The 19,917-nt window shown below is 43.0% G+C and overlaps 1 protein-coding gene across 4 annotated transcripts in view; it reads left to right on the top strand.

Moving 5' to 3' along the window:
- The window catches only part of KCNT1 (potassium sodium-activated channel subfamily T member 1), a 1,722,207-nt gene extending 1,703,359 nt beyond the window's left edge, over window positions 1–18,848 (top strand). For all 4 annotated transcript variants that reach the window (XM_085613491.1, XM_085613497.1, XM_085613504.1 and 1 more), the window contains 2 exons: window positions 15,795–15,879; window positions 18,045–18,848. In XM_085613491.1, coding sequence (XP_085469617.1) covers window positions 15,795–15,879; window positions 18,045–18,168 — 209 coding nt within the window. In that variant the 3' untranslated portion in view covers window positions 18,169–18,848. The remainder of the gene's footprint in view (window positions 1–15,794; window positions 15,880–18,044) is intronic.
- The last annotated feature ends 1,069 nt before the right edge of the window (window positions 18,849–19,917 follow it).

The raw sequence follows: 19,917 nt of genomic DNA, 5'->3' as shown, positions 1-19,917 counted from the left end.
CCTCTTATCAATTTTGGATTCAAGGGCACATTTTGCGCAAAAATTTTAGCACAGGAAACATAAGTGCCATAAACAACAACCAATCACATTCTGATTGTTTGTTCTGTTCCTGCACCTCTGTGGTATAATTTTGCTGTGGATGGCTGTGTAATTATGCAAAATGCAATTTCAGAAATTTGGCATAACAATCAAAATGTGATATTCCCAAAATTATGCCAATTACGTCACAGAGATTACAATTCACTGAAGCCTAATATGCACCTGGCTAGAATTTTTAGAATGCTTGAATATGGTATTCCAGCAGAATATGGAGTATAAAATATTGTGCTATAAGAATATTGCAGCAAAAACATTGATCAAAGTATTGACACAGTAAGTATATTTGAGTAAGTATAGGTTTACTCTACATTGCACCACTTAGCGTCTTGCCGATATATATCTTCAAGGTACATACAGGTGGTGTTAAGAATAGTAAATCTTTACTTAGAAACATATACCTTCCTCCATGATATTTTGCTTATTAATATTCAACAACTAAAGACGTGCAGCACATTTCTCTTCTCTAAACAACCCTTGACTACATTGTTCTTGTTTTGAAAGACTTATGGCCAAATGTACATAGATTTTTCCAGGTCGCAAATGACACGATCCGCTGAAAAATGCATTTTTCTATGTATCAAACCTTTTTTGCGATTTGGTAACCTATTAGGGAATCGCAAAATGGGTTAGTGATTTGCTACTAGGAAGGGGTTGTGTTAAGGGCATCCTATCCTAATAGCAACTCGCAGTTGTTTGAATGTTTTGCGACTGAAATACGGTTGCAAAACATTCGCATTTTACCGCCTACTTCAAGTAGGTGGTAATCCATTTGCAAACGGGAAGGGGTCAAGGGACCCCTTTCTCTTTGTGAATGGATAGTAAAAGTTATTTTTTCAGAAACATATCCAGTTTTCTTTTTTAGGGAAACGGGCTGCATTTAAAAAAATTGCTTTATTTAAAGCAAACACAGGCCACCATCCCTGTGTCTTTCTGATTCCCAATGGATCGCAAGTTGTGCATAGCGGTTTGCGATTTCCTAATAGCGAATCTCAAATATTTGCTATTAGGAAATCGCCAATGTAAGTCTATGTACATCTGGCCCTTAAATTCTTATAGTTTCTGTCCTGTCTGAAAATCCATATTTATTTAAAACTGGAATAAGACACTTCCTTTTCTCTAAACGTTCAGTTGTCTTGGGAGAAAAATTATTGCATTTACATATACTGTCTGATGTTCCCTATCTCCTCCATGGATCATTTGTAGGTCAAATATTATATTGGGAGGAGGATGCGGCCTAATGGCTAGGGCGGTTGACATTAAATCTGGGGAACCGGGTTCATGTCTCGGCAACGACGCTGAACATCCTGTGATTCTAGACAAATCACTTAATCTCCCTGTGCCTAACAAAAAATGAATGTGTCCTTGTGACACAACTGGTGATCATGTAAAGCACCCTGATACCTTCGGGTCAAGTTAGCGCTATATAAAACTCCTCCAAAAAAAATATCATAAGAGATCTTTGTCAAGGGTGCACACACAACGTAAACTGGATCCCTCTCTCAAGGTACAGCTCAGCATGGAAACAAAATAATAAATTGCCAACTGGGAGATTACAAGGTATGCTTTTATACAAATATAAAAATTGGTTAATGTCATAACCGAAAAAACAGCAAACACACTAATTTCTCCACACATTCTCATGCGGAGTCAATCACATTCATTAACACTGGTGTAGGCGTGGCTGTCAGAGACCTGATGCTCACAGAGTGTGGGCCCAAAATCAGTGTGTTGGCTGACTCAGGAGCAGGCCTAGTGCCTGCCATTTTAAATGTCAGAAGCCAGCCACCCTGCTGTCTATGTTGGTATACGAATTTACAGTAAACCAAGAGATGACCAAAGGAATAAGCATGTCACCAACCGGCACCCTTGGCCAATTGTTCCACGTTTCATCCAGTAGCCAAACTTGGATACTGACCTCCAAATCAGGGTCTGTGAACTTGGGTGCACCAAAGACCATTCCTTATCCACATCTTATGGAATATACAAATAACTACATTTGAGAACCAGAGCTTGTAAACCAGTTTAGGTCCTTCAAATATATGTCTCAAACTATAACTTTCAACAAAAGCCAGATCTTGAGGCAATAAATGCCCATGTTCACATACATCACCTCACAAACAAATGTATTCAAAACCAATGAAAGAAAATATATAATTGTAAGAGAGAAGAAGCGCAAAAAATAGAATGAAGCATTAAGTGAATGGTGGTGAATCCGTGGCCATGCCATTGATGAAACATCAAAAGACACATAATTGATGGACGGAATGCAGAACAAATCAAAACATTCACCCCCAGTCAAGAGATTTGGATGAAATCCATCATTCTTTTGCTCACCTAGCCACCCCATATTAGACCTGTCCATATGTAAATCAGTCTTGACCCTGTGCCTCATGAGAACAGTCAAGCCCGAACTGCCAAGCCAGGTCCTCCCTGGACTGGAAACAAGTATCCTAGGACCGGTTTCGGGGTTTCACCCCTCATCAGCCAAGATAGCTTGAATCCAGTGGCACAGTCAGCCTGGGGCCCACGTCTGGGCATACCCGGTGCACTTAGGGCGCGAAAGCAAAAGACACACAATTGATGGACGGAATGAAGAACAAATCAAAACATTCACCCCAGTCAAGAAATCTGGGTTAAATCCATCACTGTTCACATTGGGCGCAGGGTCAAAACTGATTTGCATATGGCTGGGTTCAATGTGGAATGGCATGGGGAACAAAAAACAATGGATTTAGACCCATATCTCTGTACTTGGGTTAACGTATGACATTGTTCTGCATTCTCTCCATCTATTGTTGTTTTTGCATTTGTCACCCCGAGTGGGACAGTTATGCCCAGATGTGGGTCCCATGCTCTCCATGTCACCAGAGTCAAGCTATCCTGGCTGATGAGGGGTGAAATCCCAAAACCGGTCCTAGGATGCTTGTTTCCAGTCCAGGGAGGGCCTGGCAGTTAGGACTGGACTGCTCCCATTGGGCACAGGGTCAAGACTGATTTGCATATGACTGGGGTCAAACTGGAATGGCATGGGGAGCAAAAAAACTATGGATTTAGGCCCAGATCTCTGTACTCGGGTGAATGTATGACATTGTTCTGCATTCTGTCCATCACTTGTTGTTTTTGCAGCAATAAAACAGCTGCCTCACATATGAGGCAATTACAGTTTTCCCCATCTATCTGTCACCGGAGATTGGTGTGCCCATTTCGGCAACTTGCCCCTCCACAGACTTCCAAAACCAGACATTGAAAGAGCATCAATTCTGAACCCTGCTCAGGACAGAAAATGAATGCATGCTTAACTTGTAAAAAATGCCCGGGGTTACCAAATACTATGGCTGACTAGCCTTGATTTCACTGTATGCCTCTTTCTTCCACCATTCAACTCTTCCTGTCTTTTTATCTCACACTTGCAGGTTCTTTTTTATCCCAGCGTTGTCGTTTTGCCACTGTTTTTCCAGAGACATTTTAAAGCTTGACCAATGTTGACAACTACCCAGGGGCCCTACAGTGTAAGGGAATCTGGAGAAGTGATAGGCACAGCCCTAAGTACTATGGACCTGATTACGATGGCGGTGGGCCGCCATCAAACCTTGCAGTTCCGCTCCTCACATTATGAGACACCAACCGCCACGCATCCGGCGGCCTCAAGGAGCCCGCCAGTGCTTCAAAGGGACTGCAATTCCTACTGGAGTTGCGGTACCTGCTCAGACACCACCGTTGTGATTACCACCATAGGATTACAATGTCCCTTTCCACCAGCCGTTTCATGACAGTTAAACTCGCCATGAAAAGGCAGGCGGAAAGAGACTTGGGGGCCCATTGCGGGCCCACCTTACCTCCTGGACCTCTGATATGGGCCCTGGGGAACACCTATTGTGCCCCCTACATATCCCTGAACCCTGTGGCAGGCACCGAATGGTGCCTGCCACATAGTGCAGGGACATATCAGATGTGTTTTGATTGTATTGTGGTGTGTGCTGCAGCCCGCAGCACATACCGCAATACAAAGAATACACATTCAAGGCGGTCGCATCATAATCCCGATGGCGGGACCGCTGACAGATAGTCAAGCGGCCCCGTTCCCGACAGGATGGCGGTCAGATGAAAGTCCAACCGCCATTATAATCAGGCCCTTTGCAACTAAAAACTGTTGTTGTTTCTTTTACTTCTTTTTATTTGCTTGTCAGCAGGATTTACCACTCTGACAGTCAGCCTGTTAGAAAGTGGGTTATTTGTATTGGTAAATATGCATCTACCACTGGCAATAAGGCCACTAACACGGTCTAGGGCTCAGAATAGGTCAGTAAATTAATCACATGCTCAACCCTGGGTAGCTTGACTGCGAACAGGCAGGCTTAAGTTAAGAGACAGATATGTAAAGCATGTAAAAACACCAATTCAGTAAATACTAAGATACTACACACAGTAAAAATCCAACACCAATTTATACCAATAGGACACATTTATATCTTTAAAATGACACCAATACAACAAATATCCAATGTAGGGAACCAGAGATATGAATGTTTCAAGAATAAACACTTTCTAGCACTAAGTGCCAAACTAGGACATCTAGTCACGCTTGACTGGGACAAAGTCAAACTTTCAGGCCAACCGTGATGGAGCCCTGTGCTGATTCACTGAGCGGGAGGCCCTGGTCAAAATTTTACCTTTAGACTTAGAAACTTTTCTGGAGCTTTTTCCGCAGGGGTCCCTTGATGCTCTTGACCAGTTCGTATTTGGTTAGGGTTCACCGTCTTCACTTTCAGGGAGCTCCCAGTCAAACTTTGGAAGTCAGATCACTGCAGCTTTTTAGTGGCCGAACCTGGAATGCGTGCCGGTTCACGGTTCAAGGTGGCTGGCTTGGCTCTCGCGGTTGAGCTGATCACCTTATGGAGCTTTTCCAAAGTTGCTCTAAACTTCTCCAAACTTCTGGATATGTGGAAAATGTGATTTTTCCAGCTAAATTTGAGGTTTGCAGGGGGTTCTGGGTAGAAAAACATTGGGATATCCATGCAAGCCATACCTCGCTGGTCTCTCCCAGGTGTCTAGATTTCAGAAATGTGTGGCTTTGGTAGTTTCCCAAGATGGTCATCAAGCCCGGGGCCAAAAACCCAGGTGATCCCCCTTGCAAAACCAGGTTGTTTTGTGATGAGTAATTTTGATGTCTCCTCAATATGTTTTGGGCCCTTGCCTTGTCGCGGGTACTTAACCCACCCATGCGAGTGAGGTACCATTTTTATTGGGAGACCTGGGGGAACGCTGTATGGTAGGAAATTTGTGGACCCATGCAGATTCCAGTACTTTACCACACAGAAATTTGAGAAAAAGTTGAATTTTTTATCAAAATGTGAGGTTTGCAGGGGATTCTGGGTAGGGAAACGTTTGGGATCCATGAAAGCCATACCTCCCTGGACTCCTCCGGGTCTCTAGTTTTCAGAAATGTGTGAGTTTGGTAGGTTTCCCTAGATGGCCGCCAAGCCCGGGACCAAAAACGCATGTGACCTCCCTTGCAAAAGCAGATTGTTTTGTGATAGGTAATTTTGATGTCTCCACAATACGTTTTGGGCCCTTGCCTGTCAAGGGTACTTGACCCGCCGGCAAGAGTGAGGTACCATTTTTATCGGGAGACCTGGGGGAACGCAGGGTGGTAGGAAATTTGTGTCATTCCGGTGATACCACAACTTTCCGTCACAGAAATTTGAGAAAAAGTTGATGTTTTCTTCAATATTTGAGGTTTGCAGGGGATCCATATTGGGCAGCCCCCACTCCTAATTCAATTTAGAAAAAAATCCCTGGTATGTAGTCGACTTTCTGCCCACCCAGGGAGGGGCAGAAAGACTGTCATTTTTGCAGGAGAGGTGTGGGGGCACTGTCATGCCTGTTTTGGGCAGCCCCCACCTCAAATTTAAATTGCCATAAAAAATCCCTGGTTTCTAGTGGGCTTTCTGCCCCCCCTGGGGGAAGAAAGACTGTAATTTTTGGGGGGGTCTACTGCCCCCATCTGCCCCCCGAGGGGCAGAAAGACTGAATGTACCCATTCGTTATGAGGGAGCAAAGGCCATTGCCCAAGGGGCTGCTCCCCCCCTCCCTGGTGTCTAGTGGGTGGATCCCTGCTTGGGGATCAACCTCCTGGGGCGATCCCCAAGCAGAGATCGACTAGGGAGGGGTACCATTGGAAAGGGGAGATTAGGTACAAAAAATAGGAGGCAAAAGGTTTGAGGATAAACCTGTTAAAAAACCCAGGTCCAACAGCCAGTATGCTTGAATATTTGTAATCTCTGCTTGCTTGCCTATGAGTGTGCCAATATCCTATTCTCCTTTGGCATGGCCGTTTTGTGTCTTTCCTATGACAGTATTGAAATGACCTTGTTGCTGATATGAAACTAATAAAATGTATTAAGAAAAGAATATCACACAAGTTATCTCACATTAGGCATGCATTAGCAATATACAGGGATTTACATATACTTTACTCAATGGCAATATTTGGGAACTAAGTTGGTCAGTCTGCAATGCCGTAGCTGAAGTCATTTTCAGCTGGTCATTAATGAATTGTAGAAAGGTATTCTCTCAGTTTTTGATTTATACACTTTTATGCAAGTTTGAAGAATACTTTTTACACTACAAACTAGGTCTTTCTTGTGATTTGCAAGCTGAAGTTGCAAAATGTCACAAATGCTCCCACAGAATGTAGTTGTTTCTGCATTTTCTGCACTCATCACAGCAACCTTTATTTAGTTTCATTAACCCTTTAAGTCATCTCAGCTTCTTACACAATAGTTTTCTTTTTTGTAACAATGTAGGTTGTTGATAGCTTCTTTAAGTTAGACATCTCATCACAATGTGGTCTGGTCAAATCATGCCTATACAATTTGGGCAGCAAATATTTTCTCCACCCTAAATAGGGACTTATCAGTCAGTTTACCTAGTGAAAGGGTAGAAAATGTACTAATTATATGTTTAACCTTATTATATATAGTTGGAAATGGTTCAGTGCTTTCCCTAATTTTGTTAAAATCACGGAACAGTCAAATTTATCTTGCAGGATGGATCATTTTGCCACAGGCTCTGCTATTGTTGCCTCCATTATGCCCATCCTTCCATTGAGGGCTACAATATTGGCAGCCATTCTGGAATGATTCTTATTTTTATGTCCAGCTCGGATGACTGACTGCTCATTGCCCTACTGGTTGTATCCAGTGCCCTGCACTTTGTCTTCATAAGTGATAGCAGTGGCTGCATAGGCTGTGTCTCTCCTTGTACACTCACCTTCTCTAACTCTGTTGAACTTCTCATATCACTCTCACAATGTAAAGAAGTAGGTGAGAAGCACAATTCCAAAAATAGGTTGGCATCCTCACTTGAAGTGGATAAATCATTAACCCAAGTAGCCAGTAATTTCTTTCAAACTTCCTGGTCCTTGGAGAACAATTTCATGTTCATCACTTACATCAAAACCTTTTGGCATCTAGGGGCATGTTACAGGTTGTTGCAGGGATTCTGCTCATGCATAGAACTATGCGCAGGAAACCAGGACCTCAGTGAATTGTGGTGTACCAAAAACTCACCTCAGAACCCAGAACCCCTATCCGACCACCATCAGTGTCCCATTCGTTATCCGTATCATCACGGAGGTCCCAATGTATAGACAACCCAGAACAAGCGACTTAGAGTACTCTCAGGAATGGTGGGAATCAGAAATACCTGTTCATAATTATTCTTATATCAGTCCACAACAAGAGTAATCAGAGACACGGTAAAGTTTAAAAGGTTTATTTTATAAACTACGTGTCCTAAGATGCAGTACTTTGGCTAACATAAGCAGACAAATGATTAAAATCAAAACCATCTGCATTGTTACAATACCATAGAAAATGGAAGGAGAAATCATAATATAATGACAGTGGAATACAGCCACCTTCCTTTCGCTAGTAAACTAATATTATTAGACTAATAGAAGGTCTCTAGGCTTGACTGGGGAACCCCATACTGTAAAGATCAGCTTAGTGGAATCACATCACAGGATCAGGTGTACCCTGCTTCTTCCGAATGTGTGTAAAGCATGCAGTCTGCAATATTAAACGCACTCGACTTTCAGGTATTTGCAGCTGCGTGCGTGTTATGGCTAAATAGTGGGCCGATCAACCTGAACTCAAAAACATGCATTGTCTGGCGACCCAGGCTGTTTCTTTACACAATGTTCAGACCAAGGTCGCAGCGCACGTCTAGGGATGTGAACAACAGACAGTTCTCATGTGAAGAAAAAGGCGAGCAAGCAGTTTTCAAATAATAACATGTATCTGCAGTGTCGTGTGCAAAGGCAGCAAAAGTGGCAAGATGGCTTTCTAACATCTAACGCGCTTATGCCAACATAGCAATGTATGTATCTAAATTGCAGCCCTCACTACAAGGTATGCAACAGATAGGTGATAGAATAATCAATGGTAAATTTGTAGACTCCTCGTAAGGCTTAATGAGCTTGCAATCATCAGTTTTAGGCATGGTACTTAATTTCAAAGAGTAAACCTTGTCATTACCTATTGCATCCATGGTTGGGCCCTGCCTAAAGTCAGGTATTGGCAAAGCAGATTTTTTTTAATTTTTAGTCCAGTGACCAGCAACACTCGTCTTACCTAAGTTTCATACATTTGGCAAGCAATGTAGCACTCTGGAACAGAAGGAAGATCGACTGCTCCTCGACCTGAGTCGATGTGCCACTCCCCCGCTGCTGCAAAACTCAAGCTGACTCCTGTGTCTGCCTGAGGCCCCCTATCCTAGTAACTCACTGGTATTCCATTTATTTGAGTTTTGTGTTTTCTTATCCTGTATTTATCACTGTTGTTACTTGTGCTGCGACTATTTCACTGCTCCCTCTATTTTCTCCTGCTCCGTGCCCTCCCACCTCCTGCTAGCCCCCCCAACTCCCAGGATTACACATGGAGGCTGCAGTGAGGATGTACCAAAGGTGTGCCAACGGCAAGCCCATCTGCACCTGCCCGCGCCTGGATCACGCCAAGTGCCAGGAACCCTGTTCTTCCACCCTGCATAGCTACACAGCTACACTGCCCCAGACCTATGATCCCTGGGCATAACGACTACAACAACTGCTGCCACACATCCCCACGCACCACCAGAGGACCATTCTCCTGCCAGCACTGGCACTTCACCTGCAACACCAAAGCAACCAACAACACCTGATACACAAAAAATGCAACTGTGTCCACCTTGCTGACTGAGCCTGCCATGACACAACCCCAGTGCATTCTACTCGTCACATGATTGCTCTGCAAACATACCACGGAGATCTGGAACATGATTTCATCCCTCACCCTGGATGTCCTATTCATGACAGTGACCTGGCTAAATGCTGCCTCTACACCTGGACTAAATCAACAAATACAGAGGTGGAATTGCCATCATCTACAAGGACACCATCCGCTGCATGACAATAATATAATATAATGGAGCATCTCAACATCCAACTCCACACAGTTGGAAAATACCCTCACCAGGTCCTCGCCCCACCTTCTGCAATGCAATCCCTGACCTACTCATCCCATTCGCCATCTACTCCGAACACTACACCGTTCTAGGGGATCTTAACTTTCACCCAGCGGCACCAACACAACTGACCTCCTGGAAAGCATGAGCAGCATCCGCCACAAGCAACTTGTCACCGACTCCACCATCATCACAGGACACACGCTCATCCCAATATTTACATCCAGTAACAAAGTCAAGTACAACCACATCTCACAGCTCACCTGGACTGACTTCTCGAGCATCCACTTCACCATCTCAGAACCTGCCAGCACCAGCACCATGCCCCCCACCTCCACATGCAGATACTGGAAAAAGATATCAGAAACCCAGTGGAAAAACACTCTCAACTCCCACGCAACATCCAACCCAAACCAGGCCGTGAAGAACCTCTCCCAGTGGGTCACAGAATCCGCCAATACAATAGCCCCGGCCAAGCCATTCAAATCCAAAGGACCCTCCAGACGAACCTGCTGGTTCACCGTGGAGCTGAAATCCACCAAATGTCACTACAGGCAACTAGAAAGACAATGGCGCACCAGAAAAGAGAGAGGAGATCATACCACCATCAAGATGGCATTCAACCAGTACCTCCATCTCCTGAAAGAAACAAAGAAGAATGTCCTAGCAGAGTACATTGAAGCCAGCACAAACCACAGCAAGGAGATCTTTGCAATCATGAAGAAGTTCTCCAACCCTAAAGCTGCCAAGTATAACATCAACTCTCCCAAGAACTGTGTGACACCCTGGTAGACTTCTTCTATGACAAGATCTCAGTCATCTGCGAAAACTTGAAACCCCAACCCACTCACACCCTGAGGACTGAAAACTTGCTGAAGCGAGGCCTCTCCTGAAGAAAGTATCCACTGACCCAGCAGAACTGAAGAACTACCAGCCCATCTTCCAGCTACCTAGTGAAGGTTCTCAAAAAGGCAATCAGCCAGCAGCTCACCGAAAACCTGGAGCACAACAACCCTCTGGACCCCTCCCGATCTGGATTTTGAGCCAACCCCAGCACCGAGACATTCCTGACTCAGCCACTGACAACTTCAGGGCCCTCCTAGGCCGCGGTAAAACAGCAGAGCTTATCCTTTTGGACCTGTCAGCTGCCTTAAACACCACCTCCAATCACATCTTGATCAACAGACCACACCACATTGAAATTCAGAGAGACTCCCTGAAATGGATTGCTTTATACTTATACTAAGATCCGGGCCGAGCGGGACTGATCCAGGTACCTTGCGGGAGTGTGCGAGCATGGAAATACTATAGCTCACTACCCCCCTCTCGGACCCATGACGCAACAAATACTGGTTTACTGAGCGTTACTAGCCCCTTAATTACAGGATGGCTCTTGCGGTAAAACAGTGAGTCTTACCGCTCAAACACACCACTGGTCTGGGTGCACCTTAGCGTGTGCATACCGCCGTGGTGTTCCCTATGGTCCTGATGAATGCTTAGCCGACTGGGCTCATTAAGCAGAAACATGTTGACCTTCCCCCCTTTTGGATAAGCCGTGTCCCACCTAATTGGCCGGCTTCTGTCCAACCCACTTGTTTTTAGTTCGGTATTTGGTTTGCCAGAATTAAATTGGTTATTGGTTAAAACCACTCACCTTTTAAATTTTTCACTCCCCTTTCCATCAAAAACCAGCTCCGCTGTAGTTCAGGCGTTGTAGCACACCAGAGAGGCATTCGGCCTCTCTGGTGGAACCCGATGATGAAGCATGTCACCAACCAGGTTGGTGAGTGAGGGTTCTCTTAAAAACACAACTTTTTGCTCACGCTGTTACTCCTATTTTGCTCCTTACTTTGTTCACTCTTTTGTTGTTGATGTACCGTTAACCATGGGGGATCAAGAGTGACTGTCCCTCACCCTCTCGTTGTTATTGTGTTGCTTTATACTTCTCCGGAAGAATACAGAGAATGCGTCTCCCACCGCTCACCTCGAAACCTAAGAAGATCATCTGTGGTATCCCCCCAGAATCATTCCTCAGCCCCACCCGCTTCAACACATACATGACCCCATTAGCTGACACCGTCAGTCCGCATGGACTTCACATCATCTACTACATTGACGGCACCCAGCACATCCTCTTGCTGTCAGAAGACCCCTCCACCACCAGAACCAATCTCCACGGCTGTATGATAAATATCACTGACTGCATGAAGGACAACTTTCTCAAGCTGACAAGACAGAGGTCCAAATTTTTGGGAACAACACCTTGCCATGGAAAGACGCATGGAAGCCTTCTGTCCTTGGCCCATTCCCTGTCCCAACACACCACGCCGGCAACCTCGGCATCATTCTGGACAGCAAGCTATCTATGAAGAAACAGGTAAACACAGTCCTATCTGCCTGCTTCCACACTCTACGCATGCTCCGCAAGCTCTTTAGGTGGCTCATGGTCAACACCAGAAGGACCATCACGCAGGCCATCATTATCAGAAGGCTGGACTACAGGAATACCCTCAATGTACAAATCACCGCACGCCTGCTAAAGAGACTACAGACAATACAAAACTCAGCTGCAGTAATCATCCTCAACCTCCCTAGATGGGCACACATCACACCCTACCTCGAGGAGCTCCACTGGCTCCCAATCCAGAAGAAATGCCAGTTCAAGATGTTGACCCATACACACAAAGTCTTGCACAGCGAAGGAACAGCATACATCAACAAATGCATGACTTTCCACCAACCAACCAGACACCTATGATCCGCCTTCCTCTTCCTCACAGGCACAACCCGAATCCGTCCCAGCACCAGCGGAGGATGCTCCTTCTCACACCTGGCAGCCAAATCTTGGAACACCCTTCCCCTGCACTTCAAATCCACCTAATTTTTTCGGCAATTCAGGGGAGAACTTAAGACCTGGCTGATGGAGTAGGGCCCTCAATGGAAGGATATCATACCATCCGCCCTATTTAGGATGGATGGTGTAAAGGCTTTTTTATGTCTGTTACCACCAGTAAAAACCCTGCGAATAAAAAAAAAACAATTACCCCTGCCACCTCCCCCCCCCACACACCGTAGGAGAAAAATCCCAGTGGTGGGGGCATTAGTTTTTCGTTTTTCAAAAACAAACTTCCACATTTCCTTTCCCCCAAATGTGTGCTGAGCCCGCCTCTTATCCATAAGGGGATGAATGTATTGCACATCTTCCCAATAAGATAACAAATGGCTGCATGAACTTTGGATCCTGTGGTGAATGGCAAAGGATGATCTCTTTTTTTGGAGCTTTACCATGGCACAATACAATTAAGGAAATGTTTAATCCTTCATTTGCCTCATGCATAAATAAAATTCATTCATTCTTGCAACCATTTGAGTTGCTTCTATAATCAACTGCAGCTAGTCATGGCTTCTAATAAAATTATGGAAGTATTTATTTGCAATGGAGAGCTTCTTAACAATGAGTTATCATTTTAGTGACCCGCAAAACAAAATGGCTGCCTTTGTAGAAAAACTACATTGGGTATTGAAATGTCGATGCAGAGAGGTAGAAGCTCACTTGTGTTCCTTGGCGTCGGTTCCAATTAGGAGCTGAACAATGCTACGATGCGAAGTCCTGCATTGAGTTGTGCCATGTTGGTTCTAATCAGGAGCTGTGAGGGCTGTGATCTGCGGGCCCGCATCAAGTTGCAGCATGCAGTGGCGGTTCCATGAAGCCACCTGCCTGGATCAGTGAGGGGCTGCAATGTGAGGTCCTTTGTCGAGCTGCATCGGTTCCGATGAGGCTGTGGATAAGGAGCTGCGAGGGGCTGCAATGCAAGGTCCTCCGTCAAGTTGCACAGCACGGCATCTAATTTGATGGAGCCCACTGGTAGGCAGGGAGGAGTTCACTCTCATGTCAGCCGAGGGTCAAGGGCCTGGGGGCACCTCATGGGGATGAGGTCTCACTCCAAGCAGCCAAAGTCAGGCAGGTCCAGTTGCAAGTCCAGGCAGGACCAGCAACAGCTTAGCTGGACAGTTGCAAGAAGGCCTTTGAAGTTTGTTGTGTCCTTGTAGCTCACATTAAGAGTTACTCTGGTTATCCTGGGATGAAGGCAAGAAGGTCCAGTCTTCCTTCTCAGACAGCAGGGTAGTCCTTCTAGCAACAGGGCAGTCTTACAGCAGCAGGGCAGCCCTTCATAGGTGTTCGGATGAGTGGCTCTGGATTATTGGTACCAGCCTTTCTGTGAGAGAACTCCTTGTTGTACCCCCCCACCCCCCGCCCCATTGGTTCTGGAAGGTACTTCCCCTTTCGCTGTCAAGGCTCTGAACTGTGTGGGGTGACAAAAGACAGGACAAGCCTGATGTCAGATTCCTTTGTGTGTAAAGGAGGCAAAGCAATTTGAATTTAAGTGGGGCTTGGTACAGCTCTTCCCAGACATCATGCCAGGATTATCCATCCTGTCCACACCTAAGCCCCCTTAGTGTTACTGTCTAGAAGCAATAGACAACACCTAACAACAGATCCATTCACAGTCATGTGACCCACACCACTGTCAGAGGGCACAAATGATTAGGACAAAAAAATGCAACCTTTCTAAAAAGTGGCATTTTCAGAATTGTGCCTTAAATTGTGATTTCACCATTAAAGAGGATTTTATTTGCAGTTAATTTGACTGTAAGCACTATATTTCTATATGTTCTCAATCAAAGGTTGTCACTTATTTAATGTTATAAGGTAACCCAGTGTTAGTGGTACACGTAGTACCATTTACTAGGGATTTACCAGTAAATTGCATGTGCTACTTGGTGTATGCCAATTTTACCATTTGTGACGGAGAAAGCACAATCATTTTAGCACTGGTTAGCAGTGCTAAAGTGTACAGAGTCCTAAAACCAACAAAAACAAATTCATCACAACAGGAGAAGGGAAAGCAAAAGGGTTTGGGGGAATACACCGCCAAAGATGTCAGGTCTAACAACATGTATATATTTTATACATGTTTATATATATTTGATTTAAATAACCACAAGGGCAACTGCTGAGGAGAGATACACAGACGTTTGACATTGTTGAGAGTTCCTTCAGTTTAGCATACATCTTATTAACATAAATCTATCAGTTGCTAAAAAGGAACATTTTTAGAAAATCTACATCAGTCAATAGTCACGTATATATACCAAATTCGTAAATATTTGAAGTATGAACAAAGAACACCCAAAGTATAATTACAATTGATTTTTTTTTTTTTTAAGTATAATTACAATTGATTTGCATTGGATTTGAGAACACCTTTCTGTTAATGTGAGTGGTATGTGTTGCTAAACATTTGACAAATGGATTTTATCAAGTGGAGGAATACCACGTTGATCAGGTAAAACATACAGGAAGTTATTTAAAAAAGAAGCAATGATGCAGAGATTATACACGTTTTAGGGCAATCCATATTTTAGGTCACCAGCTTTCACGATCACAGAGATACTTCCATTAAGTAGCAAGTAATATGATAGTAGATAAGCAATTTAAATCATATATATGCCAATTTAGCTCTATGGTACATATTTGCTTGTCTTGCTCTGTTACATAGTGCCTTTTTACAAGTATAAACTATTTGGCGACTCGGATACATAAACTGAATTATGATAATATATCAGTCATTCGGTAAACCAAAACAATCTTCCAAGAAGGGCTACTGCTTTAATGGTTGCATAATATAGCAATAACAGCCAATACGTATATTTTACAGTAAACTGGCATGTCACAGATAAATGGTGTTTCCTAAAAATATCAGAATTTGCCATCTGTGACTCCTGCATTAGAGAGAGTATTACATTCACAAAAGATATGGGAGATACCCTAGGGCATCACAAATTTAGCCCACTTGATTTACACTGAAACTATTCTGCTGATACATGGATCCCTTCAAGATGCACTTGTTCAAGTCCTTGAGAATTTCGAAGCAGGGCATCTCAAAGGTGTGCATGTGCAAATTAAAAGATGAGGGTGGCTAGTGGAAATCTGAAATTCTTTGGGCGCCAGCTAATTGCTCTGGAGTAAATCATTGTAAATTGGTCCATCAGACTTTAAATTAACAGAGGCATTTAATTAATGTCATTTCATATATCAAATTACCCATACTTAAAGCAGGAAGTGCTGCACACTTAGAGATGTGTGAAATGTGCCTCAACTTGGTCCTTACTTCCATTCTTTCTTGTAGATGAAATGAACGACCATCAGAACACATTGTCCTATGTCCTCATCAATCCACCTCCAGATACACGGCTGGAAGTTAACGACATTGTGTAAGTATTCATTTGAATATTAGGCCTTTGGACAGACTGAATGCACCAGACATCATATGAATGGGACTGAATATTTGTTCAATGTTTTTCAAACACCTCATACATATGTGGCGGTCAGAACTAGAAGATGATAGATCTCCTTCCAGATGAGAAAAACAGTAGAAAATATTTTTCATAGACCACAAAGGCACAGTATGACTTGGTCACTTTCCACTAGCTCTTTTAAGATTCACAATCATCATCACAGTTGATTATTCAAATGTCTTTCAAAGTTTTAAGTGCTCTCCAAGGTGATTTGAAATTGGACATTATGGAGCTATCAGAAGATATCTTTCCAGAGAGAAGATATTGCTTTTGATCAAGCCCTATCCGCTGCTTGTCTTTTCATTACTCTTAGAAGCAGTGAGTGAACTCGAACCATCATTTTGGAATGCCTTATATGTGTATTTCCAATAGAGGTGAGCACATGACCACATGTCTTGTTTCCTATTCCATTTGTGCTCATGGGCGTCTAGAGAAGAACAGAAGTCCTTGTCTGGAGACTTGTACTAACATCTAGGTCCTGCCAAAAAGTATTTTAATACCAACAAACACACTTCTTACACCGGATATTGTAACAGAAAACATTATTCAGGATTGACACAATCATCATAAAGCTACACATCTGTACCCGTTTGTCTTGCTAGGGGGAACTGTGGTTGTTGCTGTGGAAGAAACTCCACTAGCCCTACCTGACCCATGCAGTATTTCTACATTTCTAAGGACTAGTTTAAATTATGCTGACATCTTTCATTTTCCCCCAGTGATGGTGTGCTTGTAAAATAGCACCAGCTTGGAAACACTAGACATTAAGCAAGAGATATTTTATCCTTTTAAAGTTGTATCAATAACAGTTTGCATTTATGTCTGTTCATTTGGCAGTGGCTCTAGTATGACTAGAGAATGATGGCCAAACATGCCTTGTTGGATCTTTTTCTTACTGCCTAATGTCTTTCCCTATTGATGGCCGTTGTAGACTAGCTGAAGGCACATACCCTTTTGCCAATGTGCCTGTTGGGGAGACCTACTACCCAGCCTCTCTTTGCATAGTGCTTTCCCTGCACATTACTCTATTCCCCCATGTGGACAGAACCACCTTCATTTTCTTTGTGCCCTGGTTTCCTGCCCCAAGTGGTTCTCTGATGGTTCAGTTCTCTAGCAACTTCATTTTACTTCTGCTATACTTAAAACTTTGCCTGCCACCTTTCTTGTCATTGGTTCCTCTGCTGGTTACCCCTTGTTATGTAGATGCCTTTCCAGCTAAAAAGCTTAATGGGTTGGTGACCAGACATTTCCAAGATATAAACTCACAGGACCAGGAACCCCTCTTTACCGAGAAACCAAAGAACACTTATAGTAAATTTGACCCAATGTTGCATTTGTTACATTGCTGCATTCTGTCTGACCTCCCTGCTATAATGACTGTCCAGAAAAAAATAAACAATTAGGTACCTGGCCCCCAAATCGTACATTGGCAAAAGGACCCAATGCTAAAAGAAAACCTAGTGCATGTAGCTTGAGGGCTAAAAATTGGTCAGGTTTCTCTCTCAGCCCCACAAATTGCCATCATTTTGGGAGGTATGGATATCTGTATGTTAAAAACAAAATACCTACTTATTTTAAAGGTAATAGCCCTGACTATACATTGAGCTTATAGTGTTTCTTTGCATGAAATGTAATGTTATGTTCTCAGTCTGAGTTGTCCAACTTCACTACCCCTCGAGAGGAGATATGCACCTAAAGAAAGTATCTTGCTTATTGTACTATGACCTATAGGAAATGACTCACATTTAAAACCAATAAGATGATTAAAGTTAAGGGTTGGTTTTGTTTTGTTTGCTTTTATGTGTTTGGAATGTCCTCAATGAAGAAGGTCAATAGGTCCAAGATCTGTTGTGCAATCAGATACTGCATTGGTGCACACATGAAGCATAGGTATGCCTAAATATCTGTTGCATAATTTTGTATTTTTCAAGACATTACCAATTAACACAATTCCAGCTATTCGGTGCTTAACCACAATAATAAATAATCAAGCTAATGCATTTCTTGGTGCATGTTAATGTACAGATTATGACTTGCCACTCTATGCAATTTTTTCATGTTACGCTTGTACTGTTTTCCAGATATTTAATCCGATCGGACCCACTAGCCCATGTCTCCAATGACTCCCATAGTCGAAAAAGCAGCTACACCTACAAACCAAACACAGCTGTTAACCCTGAAACCAGAGATGAGACTCAGCTATGAACCCAGGTTGGGGGGGGGTATCAACATCCCCTGTCAGCTGGTAGTATATGGACTGTTAGTATGTGGTATTTAATGAAATGGAATACCAACAGTATTAAATATAAACTGAGGAAAGCATGGATTCAACCTGGAAAATAGTCTACTTGGAAAAGTCAAACACACTGGTGAAAAGAATTGCCAGAAGTCCTCTGTTTACATGTTACTGTCAATGGACAGAAGCTATCTCTATTTGACACTTTTTCAAAGAAGCAGGTTAGAATATCGTAAGAGCAAATGCAACAAGCTTGAAGAAGAGGTGGCAAAACTTTTGCTGGGGAATCAGGGATATGCTCGACGCTTTGGAACTTCTGAAGACTGGATCATGATCAAATGCCTTGAGTTCGATGTTTGTCAGATGGTGAAGGAGGTGCATGAGATCCTATTTTATATGAATTGCTTGACATTTGTACCTTTCTTAGAAAAAATTGCATAAATTGGCCGTACAGCCAACATTTTAATATTTTCAATATCCATTGTACAACTATTGCTGATTTAAAAGCTAATATAATCCTGGTTTGATAAACTGACATGCAGAATAGTTTACAAAAAAGGCATGGGATGTCTGGTACCTGTGAATTAAGCATCTGCATATTTTTCATAAATACCGGAGGAAATTTAAAATAAATTCATGGAAGAGAGAACGGTCTTTTTTTCCAAGTTTCTGCTCTAATAGCCCCATCCACGCACTCACATGGTTGTATCCCAAAGATCCCTGTGTTCAACGTGCTCTTAACTCCCTCATCTTTTGTATTCTCTGTGCTATCATCGCACACCCCACTAAATCTAATTTTCTCATCGCTGAATCCTTTGTGTGACTGCTATGCCCCATGTATCTACATAGATAGTTCTTCAATTAGATTTCTCATCTTCAACAGGACCTTCCTCCCTCGTTCACTAAATAGCTCTTTAAACTCAAATTCCTCATCCCATTGACATGATTAACATTATAATCTTACTAGATTCATATTTGTTTTCCTGTACCTTACAGCCTCTGGATACAGCTGTCCATTTTACACCCTAGATGGCTGTGCACTTCAATAAGATATCACCATCGGATCATGAGACAATGATGACACAAGGTTAACTGTTAATTGCTTACAAATTTACATGTTTGCTGTAATATGAGTTTGTGAATTAATTCATATAGATTTGTGCCTTTTTACCTCTCTCAAGGAGCTCCTTACTGGTTTCTTTGACTACATCTTCGCAACCTTTTCCCTAATGAATCATTCTCTCTATTCCCTATAGGCCCAGTTTTCCCCCATCATCCGCATATCCTAGTGAGAGCCATAGTATTCCTGTGAGGCATTGTGAAAGCACATCTTCACTTATGGGCAGAAGCACTTTACTTTGGACAATAATTATCTGCCATATATTGTTCTTTTGTATTAATATTGTTAATCTTCTTGGAAGATAATGTAAATACTTGAAAGAACCCTGAACCATTGTCGTGTACAGAACCGGAGACAGGAGAAAAAGCCAAAAGCTTGATTTTTTATAGGACACATCTACAGCGTTCATTCTCAGTAAAGGTGCTTAGGGCATAGTTTCACTGCATTTGCATATTGCTGGTAATAAACATCCAAAGACACCTCACAGTAGACTGCATAATTATCAGAAGAAACCATGTGGACACTGTGGCATACCATTTATTTATTAAATGTTGTTTGTTTATATCACCAACATCATAGTAGGGGTATCAGAGAACTT

The sequence above is a fragment of the Triturus cristatus genome, chromosome 1_2, assembly GCF_964204655.1.
Source record: "Triturus cristatus chromosome 1_2, aTriCri1.1, whole genome shotgun sequence".
Classification (NCBI taxonomy): domain Eukaryota; kingdom Metazoa; phylum Chordata; class Amphibia; order Caudata; family Salamandridae; genus Triturus; species Triturus cristatus.
This window is presented reverse-complemented; position numbering and strand designations above follow the sequence as displayed.